At 39.1% G+C, this 20,875-nt stretch overlaps 1 protein-coding gene across 9 annotated transcripts in view; it reads right to left on the reverse strand.

Moving 5' to 3' along the window:
- Positions 1-20,875, reverse strand: part of Fggy (FGGY carbohydrate kinase domain containing) — a 399,645-nt gene that overhangs the window by 114,653 nt on the left and 264,117 nt on the right. For 8 of the 9 annotated variants that reach the window (XR_013091912.2, XM_076862364.2, XM_076862361.2 and 5 more), the window contains one exon: positions 8,416-8,523. Coding sequence is in view for 8 of the 9 variants with exons in the window: in XM_076862364.2 (XP_076718479.2) it covers positions 8,416-8,523 (108 nt within the window). In the remaining variant the exon portion in view is untranslated. Of the gene's footprint in view, positions 1-8,415; positions 8,524-20,703; positions 20,782-20,875 lie in introns of those variants that run through there. The other variant, XM_076862367.2, reaches the window with a different exon arrangement.

Below are 20,875 nucleotides of genomic sequence, written 5' to 3' on the forward strand. Positions count from 1 at the left end.
ATACCACTTTTTTCAAATCTAAGCCATTTTAACTCTTTATTTATGTAAGTCATCTTATCTGGAAACCAAAAAACTTGCTGATTTTTTCCTTCTTGAAATCCTCATAAGAATATAATGAAAAACAACGTGCAATCTAGGCAACTTCTCTGTGCTACGGAAGAGGACTATGGGTCTCTACACTGAACAGTCCTGAAGAGTAACAAACACTCCCAAAAGACAGATTAACAAGTGTTTCATTGAAACTTTAAGATCAGTTACCTAGAAGAACTCCAATTACCAGTGGAAAAATTCTGAGTGATTACATTGCTAGTTCAGTCAGTCTCATTCACCACCAAAGTTGATAACTTTGTAAATATTTAGTTTGCTAATTAATTTACTTATTTATGAAACTAACATGATGTATGTTCACCTTGTGCTATCCACTATTCTGAAAACTAAGGATAAAAATATAAAGAAAAGTCAAAAGTCTTTGCTCTCACAAAGTTCTGCCTACAAAGGGAAATGGGTGCTTCAAAATCTAAATATAGTTTAGAATGGAAATATTCTCTGTAGACTCAACAATATCAATTAATTGAGCACCTATTCTTTTCTAGACATAGTAAGCACAGGGAATTCAGTAGCAATTACATTTGACTTAATATGTGTTCCAGTGGAGATTATATCTATTGAAAAATAGAGACAGTCAATAAATAGTAAGTATAATTATAATAAATATAAGTAAAATGAGAGAAAGTGATTAGTGCTTTAAAAGAAACAAATAAGCTACTATATAAAGGACACTGGTTTTAGAGCAGTCAAGGAAGAGCTCTCTGAAGATGCTGAATAAGAGAAAAAAAAAAGAATCTGCCAACCATGAATCTATATTGAACACATTTTTCAAGATAAGATGAAAAATAAATGAACTGAAATAAAAGAGAGAATGTCTTTTGTCATTTGATCTCTATTATATGAAATGCTAGAGAAAGTTCTACGTCTAAAAGAAAAAATATATCAGATGGAAGCTTAAAATGTTTTTCTCCATATTTTTATTGGTACATTACAGTTGAACATAATGGTGGGATTTGCTGTTAAATATCTGCACATGCACAAAATATAACAATAAAATTTGGCCAATATCACTCCCCAGCACTCCCCTCTCCCTCCCTTCCTCCTTCCCACTGGTCTCTTCATCTATTATACTGATCTCTCTTTGATTTTCATGAGACACTCCCTACACTTTTCCTTTTCTTTTTCCTTCTTCCACATATGAGAGAAAACATATAACTCAACGCTGACCTTCTGAGTTTGACTTAATTTGCTTAATGTAAGGGTCTCTACTTCCATCCATTTTCCTGCAAATAACATAATTTCGTTTTTTTCTTTATGGGTGAACTAAACTCTATTGTGTATGTATACCATATTTTCTTTATTCATTCATCTATCTGTGAACACTTAGGCTGGTTCCTAGTTTGGTTATTGTGTATTGTGCTGCTGTAATCGTGGGTAAGCTTGTATTACTATAGTATGATGGTTTAATTCACACAGAGTGAGGGTCACATGAGAACACAGGGAGGAGGTATGTGTCAACAATCCAGAGAGACCTAAATCCAACCATACTGATTTTTATATTAAATACAAAGAATTTGAACATTCCACACAAAAACCAGAAATCATAAGACAGGATAGAAAAGCAAGACCTAAGTATATGCTGTGTTTATCACATTACTTAGACCGGGAGAGACACACTGGTGGATTGACCACCAGTACTTGGAGCAGACTGGTGGTATTTTTCAGAGATGGGATCCATAGGACTTATTGATGGACTAGTATAGGGAGAGAGGGTAAAAGAAAGCCAAGAATTAATCCTAATTTTTTGTGGCTTTGATAAAAAATATAAATGATGGTATTCTTTACCAAGATGAAGACAAATAATGCAGGATCAATTTTGGGAGGGTATCAGTTATGCAGTCAGAAGACTGAGAGTAACTCTTGATTCCTTCTTCTACCTCCCTGACATCTAATCCATTTTCTTCATTGACAGCAATGTTATCCTCCAGAATCCTGGACCTCTTTCTTTTCTGCATACTTTGCATCTAATCCATCAAGAAAGCCTGTTGGCTGTACTTTCCAAGTATATCCAAAACTGGACCACTCTTTACCAGCTCTACTGCCAGCATCCTTATCTCATTGGGCTTATAGCAATAACTTCTTCCTGGCTTCCAGTGTTTCTATCCACTCCACCCCAACCCATCCCAGTTAATTCTCAGCATAGCAGGCTGCAGGCAGAATGACCTTTAAAAAATCTAAGTCATATCACATCACTCTTCTGCTCATTATTCTCCAGTAGTTTCTCATTTCACTCAGGGCAAAAGCTAAAATTCTTAGAGTAGTAAAAAACACAAACCCCTCACCCCACTGAACTTATTATCTGCACCCCACTGAACTTATTATCTGCAACTCTCATGTTGATTCATTCAGCTCCACCTCTGTGACCTCCTTGCTATTCCTATAATACCCCCAGCATACAGTCCCCTCAGGATCTTTGTACTGATTATTCCCTTGGCCTGGCATATTCTTCCCCTGGGGTTTAAATTGGCTAAATTCCTTCCCTTCTTCATTCTTTGCTTAAATGTCATATCAATAAGACCTACCACGGCTATACTATTTAAAACTGCAACTTACACTTCTGAACTCATAACCAACTCCTCTAATATATAGAATGAAGTATATTTATTTATTTGCAGTTTATATCTCCTATTGTTAGAATTCAAGCTTGAGAAAGGTACAGATTTTGGGGGAGGGGGCAGAAGAGACTGTTTTATGCACTGACATTTTCCTACTCAGAACAGTACCTTGAACACAGTAAGTATTTAATAAATATTGTTTGTATAAAAGAATTCACTCTAAAAATTATAGAGTCTATATTACAGATAAATGAAGAGCTATGAAGATTGAAAGGGTTGCATCTGTTTTAGAAAGACTGCTTTAGCTAATAATAGTGCAAGAGAGATATTTGGAGGCCTGATAAGAGAAAGACACCAGCTAGGAGAGTATGCATGAATCCAGGTGGGTATACAGAAAGTACAGTATGAGCTAAGGCAAGAAGAGGTCACCGGGAGATGTTTGGTTTTTAGTTGGTCTGTGTATCCATGAAGTCATTCCAATTAGCTAATGTGAAGTGTTGGGGAAACAAATAGATCCCATCAGTACTGACACACATACATTTTTCTCTTACAGTCCTACAAAACCTTGCTTCAGATGCTTGGAAAGAATATCACCCTACAGACAGTAGTTGTTTCCTGAGAGAATCTACAAGAGAATGTTTATAAAGTTCTGCAAAGTTAGTCTTGTAAAAGTCGAGTGCAGTTCTGGAAAGATCTGAGGACTCTGGCGGTCAAACGGGGTTAAAGATCATGGCTTTCCCACTCATAATTAACAGTATGCCCTTGAACAAGTTACCTTACTGTTCGCAGCCTATTTATTCACTAGTAAAACTAAAATAATAACACTGACAATATGCATGCATGCATGCACGCACATGAGGAAAAATCAAAAGAAGGACTGAATCTTATTGGGCCTAAAAGAGCTTGACATATAACAGGCCCTCAGTACGTGCCAGCTCCCACCTTTCCAGTAGGCTGCAGGGATAGAACAATCTATTCTTATGTACAATAATAAATTTATAATTATCAGTACTACATCCAACTTTCTTAGGTGATGATGAGCTACTGAGGTGACCTCATTCTTGCCTGGACTGGTGTAATAGATCTGAAAATCCCTGTAACATGATAGAATGACTGAATGAAAGAAGGGATAAAATGACCATTTCTATAACCTGCACAGCACTGGACATACTGCAAGGAGATAGATAGGTGGAGATAGATAGGCATTCCCAATGCACAAATCCCACATTTCCAAAAACACAGAGAAATTTGTTGCCTTGTGGTTCTGTGACTCAATTTTATAAATTCAAATTCTGGGTTCATACAATTCCAATGTAAACTCAATTGTCCCAGGAAGCAAATCTACCACAGTATAATGCAGGAACTTATCTTGGCCTCCCTTTACCCAACACCTCTTCCAAAGAACTCACTTCAATTAAGACAGAGAGGAGCAGTTACATGGGGGATGGCCAAGATCCAGCTGGAAATGAGTTTCAGCATCTGGATTCAGTGAACACCAGGGTTAGTGATCTGTGGAAAAAGTCTGGACAAAAAGCAATGTTTTTTGCATGATTTTTCTGGAAAATTGGTGAGCACAAGACAACCTTGGATGGGTGTTTGGTGGTACAACTAAAATCAATCATTCATGGAAAGGGAGTGTGTGGCCTTTCAGAGAAGAAATAAATATCAGTGATGTGAACTGAATCAACAATAAGTCTAATTCTCAGTCAAATAAGACTGTAAGAGTTCCAGGACCAGAAAAAAAATCCCATTTTTTTCTTCATCCTGAAGATAATCAGATGAAGATTTGTTTTTAAAGTACCAATGTATTCATATACTTGGAATGATGGTTTTGCTTTGTAATGAAGTTCTCTGTATCTAACTGGAAAAAATGAAACTTTTAGTATTCTTTTTCAAGTGATGTACAGTTTGTGTGTTTCTTCCCTTTCTTTTTCTTATTTTTGTTTTTTTCTTCTTTCTCCTTGCTTCCCTTTTCTTCTCTTTTCCCATTTCCTTTCCCTTCTCTTCTGATGGGGATGGTATATTTATGACCGTGTCTGCAGCTACAGCAACCTTCAGCTGAGGTTTAACAGAGTTGTGTGTATGAAACAAAGAACAGAGGGATACAAGTTCCTCTTAGAGTCCTACATGATGACAGCGTATTTCAAAACCAGAGATCAAAATTTACCATAGAAGGAACCAGGATTGGTAAGCCATAAGGAAAGGTAAGTGGCAAAGGGACCAAATGAAAAGGCCATTGGTGGTGGGTCAGGCGGTGCTGGAAACCCTGGGTTCAGTGGTCCATTATAAAATACAGATAGTAACTTTTCCTATCTCCTGAGAGAATCTACAAGAGAATGTTTATAAAGTTTTGCAAAGTGTAGAGTTCTGAGAGAATTAAATGAGATAATATACAAAATTATTGGAATCGAAACTGGGAAATAAACTTTCAAAATAACATTAGGCATCGTAATTATCATGACTATCATTCAAGGATATGAATCCCTCTCACAGAAAAAATTCTGGATAAACTCCAATTATTGTTATTAATATCATCATCCTCATTTTCTTTGTTTTATAGCTGTTTTATATTTCTTTGCTTGGCAACTCCAGATTACTGTCTTACTAGATGGTCTGCTTTGTTCTTGTTTCAGATTTTGCTCTATCACAGCAGCTTTTAGGTTTCTTAATCCATTAAATCCTAAGTTTTCAATTTTGCAGATGTTTCAAAAATTGACATAAGTGCATTAAAATAGGTTGAAAATAATAATCTAAAGCTTAAATGTTATTATATTATTATCATAATTATATTGCAATATAATCATGTTATTATAAATTATATCACACTATAATATATATTATTGTGCTATAATATTATTTTGCTATAATAAATTATATTATTATAACACAAATAACAATGTATCCTGTTATATAAGAATATTATTATATTAGTTATTTTATGTAGTATATATTTATTATATGTAGTAACAACATCATATAATTATATCATTGTATAATTATACATTATTATATTGTGTATCATATATTACATATATTATTACATACACATTATATTTAATTATTTATGCATTTTACATATCTGGGATGATGGGACAAAATGGGTTAAGATTTTGCTGTGTATAATCCATGAGTCAATCATGACCCAATTCTATGTCCAATGAAACTCTATATGTCCGATTGTCCAAAGTGGAGCTCCCAATATAACTGGAATGGTTTATAGTGCAAAGCTAATTGAACAGATAGGCTAACAATTCTTAAGCCTTATATCAAAACTCACAGTGAAAAACTGAAGATTTTTTAGAAATAGCAAAAAAGAGGTCAAATTTTCTAAAAATTAAAATTTAATCTTATGAAATAGGTATATAACTAATTTTTGTTCACAAATATATGTTAAAACATATGTGAAGATCACTTATATCTAGAACAAATAACTGAATCAAATACTGGAAAAAACATTTCCAACTGAAAAAAATGTCTAATTTGCATGCTGTCTGTAAAACCCTGTTGAACAATGCATCCTATGCAAAGAAATGTTTTGTTGTTGTTGTGTTTTTTTGGTTTTTTTTCCCCCCTATCCTTGTTTAGAAAGTTTCTAGACTGTGTCCTCTGTGGGTTCTTATGACTATACTATGATGTGGGGTTAAAAAGGGCTTTTAGTTATAGGTCTTCAATATGCAACAGAAAGTGGGTGGATATTTAAATATAATATTACACACAAACACAGCAGTGGTTTAAATAAGGAGAATGTTAGGTGGACATCCATACTGCTGTACTTTAGGCATGATGTATTCCTTCTTGACCATTCTATTTATAGCTCTTAAGACCAATTAGATATTAATTATTTCATACTAACTTCCCTACCTGAGTCTGATCCTGAGGACCAGGGACTGATGAGGTCTGACTCAGCAGATTCATTTCTCTAGCCTGGTACAGGAGCATGGGTACAGAACATGCTCTGTGAACCCACTCACCCACCTACAGTTCTACCTACTTTGAGAGGTCATTTAGGGAAGTTTAAAATAGAAATACTTAAGAAATGGAAATTAATGGTTATTTGTATCCATATCCAGCTTTGGATCAGACCACTTGGAATTTGGCTGAACACCTAGAAGGGCTGGGAGAGAACTCAGACAATAAACAGACACTTTGAGTGTAACCTAGTAAATGGGAGATTGGGTAACTGAGCTTAGGTCTCTTTTCCCTTGCATTCTTCATCCAATCTCTCAGCAGCCCTGCTGATCTGTTGACCTCAACTCCCAGTTATCATTCCTACTGTCCTCCTTCAAGCCCTCATGGCTATTTATCTGGGGATTAACCTAATAAAACTGGTCTCCCTTCCTTTGGACATGTGCCCTCAGACCTTCTTCCTCATGGCTATTATCCAGGGTTTCTTCCAACTGAGATCTGAATGTGTCCACCTACTGTTCTTGCTGATGCTCGATTTCTTAGCATGTTTTTCAGGGATTTTTAAAGACGTGGTCCCTTCCCTGCTCTCTAATTTTTATTTTAAGCTATTTTTTCTAAGAATAATTTGGGCCAGAGCTGAAATTCTGGACTATTTTAATTACCATCAAATATGCTTGTTACCATCAAATATGCTTGTTACTTATCACGTCCACATCTTCTTCCATTGCAAATTCTCCTGCCTAGAAGCCTGTCTCTACCCTTCTGTGTCTGGTTTATCTATATTTATCTTTCAAGTCTCAGCACAAACACTGTCTCCCATGAAAAGGATTTCCTAACCACTTGTTATAGTTTGGATATGTTTTCTCCAATAAGCTCATATGATAGACAATGCAGAAATGTTCAGAGGTGAAATTATTATATTATGAGATTTGTATCTGATCAGTGAATGAATCCACTGGCTGGATTAATACTGTAAAGGGATTATAGACTGGTAACTCTAGGCAGGTGGGTTATAGCTGGAGGAAATGGGTCACTAGGTATGCTTTTGTATTTTATGTTTTACCCCTGGTGGCTTGATTGCTCTCTCTGCTTTCTGGCTGCCATGAGCTGACAGCTTTCCTCTGCCACCCACTTCTACCATGATGTTCTGACTCTCCTCAGGCCTAAAGCAAATGAGTTGGCCCCCTATGGACTGAATCCCTGAAACTGTGAGCCAAAATAATCTTTTCCTCCTCTAAGTTGTTCTGGTCAGGTGTTTTGGTTACAGTGACAAAAAAGTTGATTAATGCACCACCTTTGCATCAACTGCAGTTGTGTTTAAAGGACAGGTAAAACTGCCTGCCCAAGCAGGAAAAGAAGCAAATACAAAGGGACAGAAGAATGGGATAACCTGAGCCATGTGAGTCCTTCACAATCTAACATAAGTGACAGGCACATGTGTGAGGCTGGAGTAGACAGACTGCAAAAAGGATGATGTGCCCAGCAAATCATCTGACTTGTGTCTCAAGGGCTACAGGGAACCATTAAAGGGTTTGGGCTGGGAAATAACATTGTCATTTTTCACAAAACAGAATATCATTCTCTTCTGGAGGGGGTGAGGAGGGGATGGATTGATGTAGAGAAAGAACAGTGAAAAGAAGGGACAGTCATCTCTGCCTGGAACAACAGTTAATCCTTTATGAAACATACATGACAATGCAACATATATTAGGTTGTATGCTAAGAGAATGTTAGCTGACTTAGGAATATGCAAATCTTCCAATGACTGGGATATGGGTGACGTGACAAAATGGGATAGTCAACAGTATAAAACATTCCTGATGCTACAGAGTAAGTGTCAACTTACCAATTTTCCAGTGACACTCTGACCACCTTCGTTCAGCCAGAACCCAGGGACCATGGCTGAGAAATAAGGCCCCCAGACACCTGGAACAAAAATTGGGTCTTTGCTGATCTGGAAGAAAAGGGGAAAATTGTGTGAAAATGCTTTCCCCAGGGGCTGGAAGGAGCCTCACCCTCCTCCCACCTAATGCTTCTATGACCATAGAATTCAGCTTATTGTTGAATACCTCTATGGTGGGGGAGTTATTCTCTCCCAAGGAAGATCATGGCTCCATCTTTGGAAATATTTCTGATAAATTCATTTAGATGTCAAAGCAGTAAAGTGATTATTTTGTAAAGAAACATATGAGGTATTTCCTTACTGGTCCCCACTCTGTGGCAGAGACTGTAAAATTTGTCTCCATTCTCTACCCCTCCTGTGTCTACATCTTTTCTATGACCCTTTGTGGCTCCTGCCACTGAGAGGTGGATCTATTTCTCAACCTCTTAAATCTTGGGTCAGTCTTGTGACTTGTTTTGCCTAGAGAAGGAGGCAGATGTGACACTGTGCCAGTTCTGGGCCTTCCCAGGGCCATGTGCTTTTTTTCCTTCTCTTGACCTTCTACCTTGGCCAAGAGACATGCTCCAGATGAGAAGACTTGTGCAACAGGGCTGAATCAGCCCAGTTGTCTCAGGTGCTGTCCCAGATATATGAGAGAGCCCAGGCAAGACCAGAAAATCCCCCTAGTTGGCCAAAAGCTGACTATCCCAGACCATCCCAGCCACCCGGCCAATCAACAGACTTGTGAGCAAAAATACAGCTCTACCATTACACTACTAAGGATCCACATTTGTTACCTAGCCTTTTTGTGGAAATATATAACTGATGCATTCCTCTCACAAACAATTTATTTACAAGCCATCTAACAGCATGCCCTCTGGTGCATCTTCCTTTCAAGAAGCTCCAATCTAGCAGGAGCTATATGAATACATAGACAAATAGACTACGGTATGATCCATGGGATGGTAAAGACAAGACAGAGACTGTTGAAGAGGGACCTAGAGGGTGAGGAGTGTGTTAAAGAAAAGCAAAAATACCATAAGGCCAACAAGTTATAACTAAGTAGATAAATTTTTAGCCATCCCGATTTCCCTGAAATGATAGCTCTAATCATAAACAAAGCACAAAATGTAAGCTTTATGTCCTTGTCAGCATGATTTGGTGAAATTAAACCAGTCAATGACAGGTAATCAGATTAAATAGTTCTGTTTTCCTTTAAAAAATTAATGTATAACAGCCAATCAGGAAAGATGTCAAAGTTCTTCCTCCTTTATGCTATGAGACCTGCTTCTCCATCCAGCAGGAAGGGCTGCTGAGGTCAGTTTTACAGTTTTAGGAAAGGGTTACCTAGAGGTTAGGAAGGAAGAGGGAGTTAGGCACAGAGGTTGACTCCATCAGGTCTTGAGACTGAGCAGAAATCATTTATTTATTTAAGTCATTTATTTATTCAACAAATGTTTATTCAGCTCTTGCAACATATGCTTGGTGCTATGCTAGAACCTAGAGATAAAGAAGTAAACTGAATATCCACAATTCCTTTCTTCATGAACCTCATCATCTAGCATTTTAGCAGAGAGACCTTCTTTAACTCTCTTGATGCCCACTATTCTAATTCCTTTTCTACTACTCATTCCTCAAATCAGTAGATTTCCAACCCCCAAATGGGAAGGAAGGAAGAAAGGCAAGGAAAACTATTTGATACTGACATGTTTAAATCTTGCCAAGTAAGGGAAATTTATATATAAAAAAGGGAAATTAGCACCTAAAATAGAAAGAACAATCTCAGGAGAAAAGATGGGTTTCTATAGGAAAAGACAGTTCAGCTTATATTGACATATTCATTCTTTACTAGTTCAACAAATGTTTCCTGACTTCCCACCAAGATCCAAATATATGCCAGGCACTGAATATAAGTGTTTTTCTTTTTCTTTTTTTAAAGTGCATAATCCTTGCCCTCATGGAGCATGGCACCCTGACAGGGAGGAATACCAGGGTGTTCAGTCATTCAGGTTTGGCCAGGACTCTACCAGTTTTAGAGCTGAAGCTCTGTGTCCTGAAAAACCCCTTGGCCTCAGCCAAACTGGACAATTAATTACCCCAAGACAAGCACCCATCAAATCATCACAAAAATGTGTAATTACAAACTAGGATGAGTGAATGAAGGCAGGCTACACATGTCATGAGTGTACAAAGGTGAGGTGCCTAATACAGTCTAGGGACAGGGAAAGCTGCACTAAAGAAGTGATGTGTGAACTATGATGTGACACATATATACAATGTCCTCAGGTAGGTGAGTGTGTGTGTGTGTGAGAGAGAGAGAGAGAGAGACAGAGAGAGAGAGAGAGAGAGAGAGAGAGAGAGAGAGAGAGAGAACATGAGCGCACACGCAAGCGCTACAAGGAGCATATACTAATTGGTATTCATTTTTATCACTCTGCTTTTGTCCATGGAAAATTTTATGAATGCCAACCCTAGAAAATCCTGCCTTAAACTGCATTGCAGAGCCTCTCAGGGGTGAAGAAGATACTCCATATTCATAACCTCTTAGAATGCAGGGTCTGGACAGGTAGATGGACAGCCAGCAAAGTCAGATCATCTCTTTTTTGTGCCTCACACCAGCTCCCTCCCAGAACTCTCAGCCCCATCTGATTGGCTAGTCTCAGAGGTTGTGTAAGTTTCTATGGCCATCCAGCCAGTAAATCGTCATGGTAGGATCTGAACTGAGCAGATGTTGACCTCAAACTCCTTGAAACATATCACCCCCTGCCTCCAGCCTTCAGTCACACACTCTAAGGATGTTATTGGGTGAGCTGCAGCAGGCCTTCAGTAGAAGACTGTGGCTCCGTCACTTACAAGTGTATAGTGATGGCTCTGCCTGGCTCTGTTCAGGAAGACAGTTTTGAGCTGACATCTGTCTGTGCTCACTCATCTGGCATGGCACAAGATTCTCATCTGACATTTCAAGTAAACTAAGGAAACAAAGAGTACTTCCCATCATTTCCAAACCCTTGGCTTCTGGAGGGAACAAAAAATAGTTTGCTTTGAGAGAGAGTCAGAGAATGCACATTTGTATATTTATGGGTTCTTTAATCCTTCTAAGAAAACCTAAATATTTGAAGAGATTTTTGTGAAAGCTACTTCCATGCTGATGGCTGTCTTGGCCTGGAGGCTGCTCTGTGACTCAAAAGGAGAGAGCTCACTGCACTACACTGATGACAGTTGACTACAGGATGCTGATGACAGGTGACTTATAGGACGCTAACTTCCTAGTAACAATGACTCTGCTGGCAGCAATGGCTAAGACTGACAGGGAAGTCAGTACAGGCCTATTCTAAGCATGTTACTGGTGTTTAATTACCTAATCCTTGCAGTCCTAAGGGAAGATGCTGCCCATTGTTCCAATCATGCAAATGAAGAGATGCCGCAGTCTGGCTGGGCACAAAATCACGAGCCACTTACAGTCTTGAAGATTCAAACAGCAATTCTTTATTCCCGAACTGTCACCGGCACTCTACACAAAAATCCACACCTCCACCAGGCTCTGCATCCCAAAATACTCTCTGAATCCCGTGAGAACTCAAGGAACTCAAGGAGCGGGCGGGCGCCTGAGGCAGCAGGATACGCCCTATTCCCAGCAGGAATCACCTTAAACCTGGAACCGCCCTATTCCCAGCAGGATACACCCTAAACCTGGACCCACCCTAATCCAGCAGGATCCTCCCTAAACCCGGATCCACCCTGGTCCTTGAGCAGGGTCACCTTTCTCAAACAATCATGCAATGTCACTGCAAATGACCTGGGTCCAAGGCAAGCCCATTTCCACAATGGAGAGTCCTCCCTCTAAGCAACATGGGGTAGGCTGACAAAGAAATTGCCATGCGTCATTCCTACTTGGCAATGGCTCTCAGCAAGGAGAGTTAAAAATGTGTCCAACATTACAAAAACACCAAGCAGTAAGGCAGCACACTCAATAGGTTCTATATTTGCCTCTGCCAAATGATGTCCTTGATTTTAATCTACCTTCATTTCTTAAGCCTTTCTTCTGGGTTTGAAGGGTAGAAAGCAAGGGCCACTGGAGGCAACAAAGGTTCACTTACAGTGAGCAGACCTCTGGGCTTGACAAGTGGTGGGTTAGGCTGTCTTTATTTCCTAAATGATTTCAATCAGTTTTTCCTGATATACTGGTGAACAGCAGCAGAGAGAGCAGGGGTCAGGACAAGTACAGCTTGATTTTATGTCTGATTCTGTCTCATTCTAGACAGGTGACTTATGCAAGGTAGCCTTTCTGAGTTTCAGAGTCCTCCATTCTAAAAGGAGAGGAATGGATGAATGTTGGAAAACTTTTCTGAAGATTAAATACACTGCCACAAACAAACTGATTATTCAGGAGGATGTGTTAAATACCAAATAACTGTTTGCTTTCCATGCAGTGAAGTCTATGTGATGGGATTGTCAGGTGACTGTTTGAACAACCATAGCCAAAAGTAACTGTAACAATGCAGGAGGTCTTTAGATCTGTCCTTGGCATGACCTTAGTTAATAACCTTAACTAAGATGTGTAAGATGATATAAAAGTAAAGCTTATCATATTTTCAGATGGCAAAACTTGGAATGAGTTTGCTTATGGGGTATGTCAAAACCAAGAATCAAAATTACATTGGAGAGCTAGAACACTTGGTGAAATTAATGTTTAAAAAAGTCAAGTTAAGAGCTGTGGTTGTGGCTCAGTGGTAGAGCACTTGCCTAGCATGGACAAGGCACTGGGTTAGATCCTCAGCACTATATAAAAAGATAAATAAATAAAGGTATTATGTCCATCTACAACTAAGAAAATATTAAAAAAATAGTCAGTTAATATTTGTTGAGTAGTTTAAAATATACTAAATGAATACCCACATACAGGCTGGGTAGCAGGTATGTAGGTATTGATTTAGTATTGTTTAAATTGTATATGATCATTTGATAAATTCTTTAATTGTGTGTGATATAAATTAAATTATACCCCCCCCAAAAAAAATCCAACATTTTTTTGTATACTACATACCATGTACCAAAATAAACAAGGCTATAAAATAATAAGTCAAAATACTACTACTAATAATAATAATACCAAAGTGAGTGGTCCCAAACTCAAGGAAATCCAAATGTGACAGAGCAGGCAGAGTGAAAATTTTTAAAAGTTTACAATGAAACATGCCAAGTGCTACAATGGTATAGGAAAGAGTTGGTAGTAGCCCAAAGGAAGAATAGCAGGCTACCTGGAGAAGAATGAGTACCTCACAGGGTGGCCACCCTGAAGTGGTGCTTTGAGGGAGGAGGATATGTTAGCATAGACAGGGGCATCACAGGAAGAGAGGGCTCAGTATCATGGAGCTGCATTTTGATTTCATGAGAGCTCAGTTTAGTGTTCTGCATTTCATTCAAATGAAAGATCACATGGTTTAAAGGACAGGTATAACTTTGAACATTGCATTTAAAAATTTTTAATTTTTGAAATTGTTAGAGTTGGGAAAAATCCTCAGTGAAATGACCTTCTATTACAGATCATAATAAAAAGGAAATAATAATAATAATAATAGTAATAAAAATAGCAGCAGAAATAGTTACTGTGCATTTATCATTGCCACAAAGTCTTCTAGGCTGTTTACACACACTATCACATGCAACACAATGAGTTTCTAAACTCCACTTCATAGTTGAGGAAATCCATGCTGCAGGTGTTCAAATGGCCAGTAAATGGAACAGGAGTCAATTCAGAGTCAATTCCAAAGTAAAACCATCAACTTGTTTCACTCTCTAGACCTAATTCTCCTTGTCCATAAAAAGTAGACTGCACTAGATAAAGATGCTTACTATCTCTTTTGTCTTTGAGATTTTCTACAATCCCATGAAGTGGAGTCATTTTCTCCTAGTGGGTCAATCAGAACTCTCCAGCAAGAGATTTCAACAAACTGTGCCCTCACATGGCCTGAGGTTTTTGGAACTGCCTTGGTCTGTCTCTTGGGGGTTCCCCAAGGGCCCCCTTGTTCTATTGCCTCCCTAACCTGTGGTCAAGATTATTGGGAGGTGTTTTTAGCTATCAAGTGTATGGGTTGTATTTATTTACAACATCTGACATTAATTGAGCATATATTCAGCAAATATTTGTTGGATACCTGCTGAGTGCATACTAATGCTTTAAACATGAAAAGATATGGGGTGATAGACTTCAGAGCCACATTGTGGCAGAGTTCCTGTCTTCCTGAAGCTTATAATCTCATGGGAGTAGAGTTCAGGATGGGCTGAGAGGTCACCCAGGTGTCAAGTTACTTGTGAGTATACATGTGCATTCAGACAGGTGCAGAGTCAAACAAGTAGTGTAATCAGACATGTTTATAGGGTAATAATGTCCATCTCATTCCACCATTTTTTCCATCCCCACATCCCCTCACCCCCTCTCACTCCCCTCTGTACAATCCAGAGTTACTCCATTCTTCCCTACCACTTTCCCCCATTATGTATTAGCAACTGCTTATCAGAGAAAACATTTGGCCTTTGTTTTGGGGGGTTTGGCTTATTTCACTTAGCATGATATTCTCTAGCTCTATCCGTTTACTGCCAAATGCAATCATTTTATTCTTCATTAAGGCTGAGTAATATTACATTGTGTGTATGTACCACATTTCCTTTATCCATTCATCTGTTGAAGGGCATCTAGGTTAGTTCCATAGCTTTGCTATTTTGAATTGAACTGCTATAAACAGTGGTGTGGCGACATCACTATAGTATACTGATTTTAAGTCCTTTGGGTATAAATCAAGGAATGGGATTTCTGGGTCAAATGGTGGTTCCGTTTCAAGTTTTCTGAGGAATCTCCATACTTCTTTCCATAGTGGTTGCACCAATTTGCAGTTCCATCTGCAATGTAGGAGTGTACCTCTTTCCTCACATCCTTGCCAATATGTATTGTTGCTTGTATTCTTCATAATTGCCATTCTGACTGGTATGAGATGAAATTTTAAAGTAGCTTTGATTTGCATTTCTCTAATCACTAGATTATGAACATTTTTTCATGTTTATTGATCAATTATATTTCTTCTTTAGTGAAGTGTCTATTCACTTCCTTAGACCATTTATTGATTGGGTTTTTTCTTTTTTTGGTGTTAAGTTTTTTAAGTTCTTTATAAATCCGAGAGATTAGTGCTCTATCTGTGGTGTGTGTGGTAAAGATTTTCTCCCATTTTACAGACAATCTCTTCACGTTATTGATTGTTTCCCTTGTAGATAAGAAGCTTTTTAGTTTGAATCCATCTCATTTATTGATTCTTGATTTTACTTCTTGCACTTTAGGAGTCTTGTTAAGGAAGTCAGGTCCTAAGCCAACATGATGAAGATTGGGCCTGTTTTCTTCTTCTGTTCTGTGCAGGGTCTCTGTTATAATTCCTAAGTCTTTGATCCACTTCGAGTTGAGTTTCATGCAGGGTGAGAATGAGAGGTTTAATTTCATTTTGCTACATATGGACTTCTAGTTTTCCCAGCACCATTTTTTGAATAGGCTATATTTTCTCCAATGTATGTTTTTGGTGCCTTTGTCTAGTATAAGATAACCATATTTATGTGGGTTTGTCTCTGTTGCACCGATTTTTTTTAATGTGCCATAACTATCAGAGGATAGGCTGAAGATTTAGTGAACAACTTGAAATCCACCAACTGTGCCATTTTCTTTTTCATCTTTGCATCTTCATAAATTCTGCTTTTCTAACTCGAACACACTCTCTCTCACCTTCCCATAACTAACTCTTACATGTCCTGTTGAGATCAGGCTCTATATTATCTCCCTTGGGATGCCTTCTTACACCCTGACTCCTACCCCAATGCTAGTTGAGTATGTCCTACCTGCCTCTTCCCTTAATTCTCTGAGCCTCCTATAATGCAGTCTGGGACCACATACTATGTGCCTATATGCTCATATCTATAAAGACTTAGGTAATGTGTAATAAATATGTAGCATGTATGCAATATGGTTTGCAAACTAAATACCATACAAATGTAGGGCATGTCTATTATTTCATTAACATGACAATATCCATACACATTAAGAGAAATAATAGGATATTAAACAAGTCAAGGGTTAAAGGTACAGCTCAGTGGTAGAGCATGTGCTTAGCATGCACAAAGCCTGGGTTTTATCCCTAGCACCAGGGTGGGGTAGGGGAAAATGTCTCATAAACTGTAAGTGATATGTAGTTCATAAAGCTCAGACTTGCCAAAGTTTCTTCTCCTCTACTCAGAGGCTTCTGAAAAAAAATTCTCTAGTAAAGAGTTTTCCCTTCCTAGAAACTCAATCTCTTTATTTCAGTCTGAGCAAAACAAGAACATATGAAACCTGTTTACAGATCTCCTGGGACTTAGCAGTTTGAGCGGGCAGAGAGGGCACTGAGCAGTTCTGTCACCCAACCAAAAAGTCCCCAAATTTGGGATGGAAGGAGGCAGCCAAATGTTGCCTACAATGTCCTAAATTATTTGCAAAGTATTTTGGACTCCTTAAACCCTGAATTCCTCATTCTTTATCATCCCCAAATCCATATGTGATCACAATAGAAATTTAATCCATATGTTTCTCATTCACTTATACTTAACACACCCAAAGTTACTTTGCAAGAGACACTGAATAGTCAACAAAACTTTGAGGCCTTCCAAAAGTTCCCCCAAATCTTCTCCCCTGCTCTGCAGAAAAGAAGTCACATGTGGCCTCCTATATACAAATGCCTGGCCAGGTCCAATGAAATCAGACTGGCTTGCAGATTTGAAAGCTCTGAGCTCTGTGACTCCAAAGACATAAAATCATATCATGCATCTTTTTCTCAATCTAAACAATCTGTGGTGGATAAACAATCATTGGTCTGTTATGTGGATCCTTAAGTAGGTAGGTGGCACAGGGGAAAGAGTTAATGAGGTGCCGGTGTGGAGCTCTGTCTGCATAGTACTTATCAGATGGAGTCTTAATCCTGTTCCTCTGATGTCACAGAATGGCCTTCAGAGTCTAAATCACACCTTCTGTTTTACTTAAATGCCCCAGAAATGAGCATAGTATAATTATTACATGGCCCTAAGATACGGCCAAACAATGTAATTTTTCTGAACTGGCTATTAGAAAATATAGTTCCCTCCTAAAGACTGTGGGATTTAGTTGAAAGGATGCCTGGGGCAGCCTTCTGGCTAAGGTTGATCAGCAGGTGCAGACAGATGAAGATGACATATCCTTTTCTCTTGCCACATGTGTCCCCCTATTACCCAGTGATATGGCACTCATATTACTGCCAAATTATGGACACTTTATCCTCCTGCACTGCTCTTGATCACTTCCTGAGTTTCTCTTGCTCTGATATCAATGTCTGGCCTCAGACATCATCTCATGGCTCTGACCACCAACTTAGACTTTCTGGTTTGAAGTCAATGTTCTGCTTTAACTTGCTGTATACCTTTAGTCTTCAGGATTTTCATCTCAAATATGGAAAAAGCAGGCCTTGTTAAAGATATTAAAGGACTAAATGTGGCACAGTCTATTACAAGCATTGGTACAGTGCCTGGTACATTCAGTGACCCAGGAACCATAGCCTGTGTTAATATCATCACCTCCACACTAGCCAAGGTGTATTGCCTATTTATGGATTGGAGAGCTTGTGAGTTTAATTTTAAAAAATAAGATCTGAGACTGTCTAAATAAGAATTCTAAACTGGGTAGAGAGGTTGCACTGGCTCCAGAGAAGAGAGAGAATCAACATGGCTGCTTGAATGGGTTAGCTTATATGGGAAAGATCTGTCACTGGGAGGCTTTACCCTGCTAACAGCACATTGTATAAAGGCAATGAGAGCCTGAGATGGTTACATTAAAGCATCTTTTAAGAAAAGTCAGAATTTCTGTGCACAGGCATTGACCATTGCCTTTTGGAAGTGTTCCCCAAAAGAACCTATTTCTTCTGCCCAGGTTGGGCTTAGAGGAATTGAGGACACAACCATGCAAATCTAGATTCTGAAAAATCCTGATCTTCATAACTCTTCCTTTACTTTTGGCCTAATATAAGATGAGATGGTCAAAATGCCTGGCAAACAGAAGGAAAAAAAAGTATCCACAGATAAGTGGGTGGCTTCCTTACAAAAAAATTATAAACTGAGAAGTATTTATCAAATATCAGTTAAGGGAACTGGTGTGAAGGAGTTTATCCTGTATATCTTTGTCTCAAAAATGACAGTGATAATTAAAAAACAGTGATGAAAGAATTGGAGGAGGCCACAAATATACAGAGTATGAAACCCAGTTTTCTTTAGCTCCTCAGTATGTTTCCAGGGACAGCACATAAGTGGCACATATGTCACTTTGTACCCACGGCTGACAGAGCTGATCCCAGCCCTCCTTACTGCTGGATCTGAATGAGGCCTCTAAAGCCTACAGACCAGTGTTCCAGGAGCCACTGCAATCCCCTAAGGGGACGTGTTCTGGAAGTCTCTATTCTCTCCAGGTAGGCCATGCTCACATACATTCCCCTCCCTAAGATGCTAGCTAGGCAAGCCTGAGTCTCACCCAGTTATGTCAGAAAAGGAAACTGAGGTCAGAGAAATAACTCAAGTTCCTTTCTGGACTTACAGCTAGGACAGAACCAGGATTTAGACCCAAATCTGGCTCAAGAATTCATGTCTGAGACACTTATTTGAAGAAAAAAAAATGTGGCAAAAAGGAGAGGCAGGGACATAGCAGGCAGAGAGCACCTTCTTCCAGATTTGGTCTGGAGCTAGCACAACTCCTTCTGGGCCCTGAATGAAATATGTCCCTTGGTAAATTCATCAGAAGTGATGGGATTTCCCTATGCTCTTGAAAGAAAAAAAAAATCACATATTCCACAGCTTTCCTCCTTCTCCATATTCAACAGCGGTACTTCAAGAATGTTAAATGAACCTGGGGTTAAAGAAAATGCTTAAAACTTGTTTTTACATTTAAATGAGTTCTTATAAAAGAGAAATTGTTTGTAACAGAGACAGAGGGGACTCAAAGAAGAAAGACCATTCAGAGAGAAAGTTGATCTGGGAGGGCTTAACCTCTGCCTGTTCTCTATAAAAGACCATACTAATATGTAAGGTATGCAAACACTGTAGAACAATCAGAAACAAATGAAATGATGGCTTTGGAATAACAGGATTCAGCTGGAAGCAATGGCCAAGAGGCAGCTTTTGTTATGAATAGATCATCTGGATGTGAAGCAGGCCTGATTTTAACCCTTGGAGTAGGCCAGAGAGGGTATTCGAATGATATGGGACCCATCTGGATTTCTTCAGTAGAAAAGAAAAACGAAGAAAAGCAACTATCTTTAACATACCCGGGCATGATGAAGGACAGAGTTAGAATCCTGTGAGGGTGCTTTCAATGGAGATTGCATATGATTAATCTGAAATGTGTATAGTTTGCTAACCAATGACATTATAATTGCTTCTAGTTTTTAATGAAAGGGCATTATAAATGAACATGGTGGGGGTGGGGAATGGGAGGGAAGGCAACTTTGTCAAGTAGCTACTATGTGCTCTGTACTTCATAAATGCTCATTTGTAATCTTCATGATAATCTGTGCTTTTTTCAGTTTACAGATGAAGAAACCATGGCTCACCGAGTTCATAGCTTTGCTCACGGCCATACAGGTGCCAGGTGGCAGGATGGGGCTTTGATCTGCACCTGTCTGATTTCACATTCTTCCCACTCTACCTTGCTGCCTCTTAGCCACTTGTGAACCCTGAAGGTCAAATGAACAAGAGGGGCTGAATGGAACAAGTCCTCATCCTTCCCAGACTTTTTAGCTTTTGCTGTGGGGTCACAGAAAAGACCCATAGAGCCCTGCAAGGGGAAAGGTGCTGCCCAGGGCTACTCTCAAAGAGTAAGCTGTGCCCTATTTCTGGAGACCCATAGATTTTCCCTTCTCCCTCCCTCTCTCTCTTCCTGCCTCACTCACTTTGTACTTGTAAGGTGGCAATCAGAGACAAGATAAAAAAGAAACTAGCTCCCAGGGTCAGCCTGGCTTTTGGAAGTGTGAATTCCAGCAGAACCCTCTGTGCCTTGATACCTGGAGTGTGGTGTGAGCTTATTTACCATTAGCTTTGGCAATTTGAGAATTTGGCTCTCAACTGATGGACAGATATTAGGGTCAGGAGAAGGAGCTATTTTTTCACTTCACTGTCTGACTTTTAGGATGGTGACTGGGCACCCAGCCCTGATAGGAGGGAACAGACCTGTGTATCTCCCCATGGGGGATGCAGCATAGGGGGAACTGGTTCCTGAGGTGAGGGGTTGGTGAGGTGCTTCCTTGGCTGACCGGAGTCATGAAGATGAAGTCTGGCTTCACCAGAAATTGCGGCTTCCTGCAGCAAGTTATGAGAACTTGAGTCCTGGCTGTTGCCTGTT

The sequence above is a fragment of the Callospermophilus lateralis genome, chromosome 7, assembly GCF_048772815.1.
Source record: "Callospermophilus lateralis isolate mCalLat2 chromosome 7, mCalLat2.hap1, whole genome shotgun sequence".
In the NCBI taxonomy this organism is placed as follows: Eukaryota; Metazoa; Chordata; class Mammalia; order Rodentia; family Sciuridae; genus Callospermophilus; species Callospermophilus lateralis.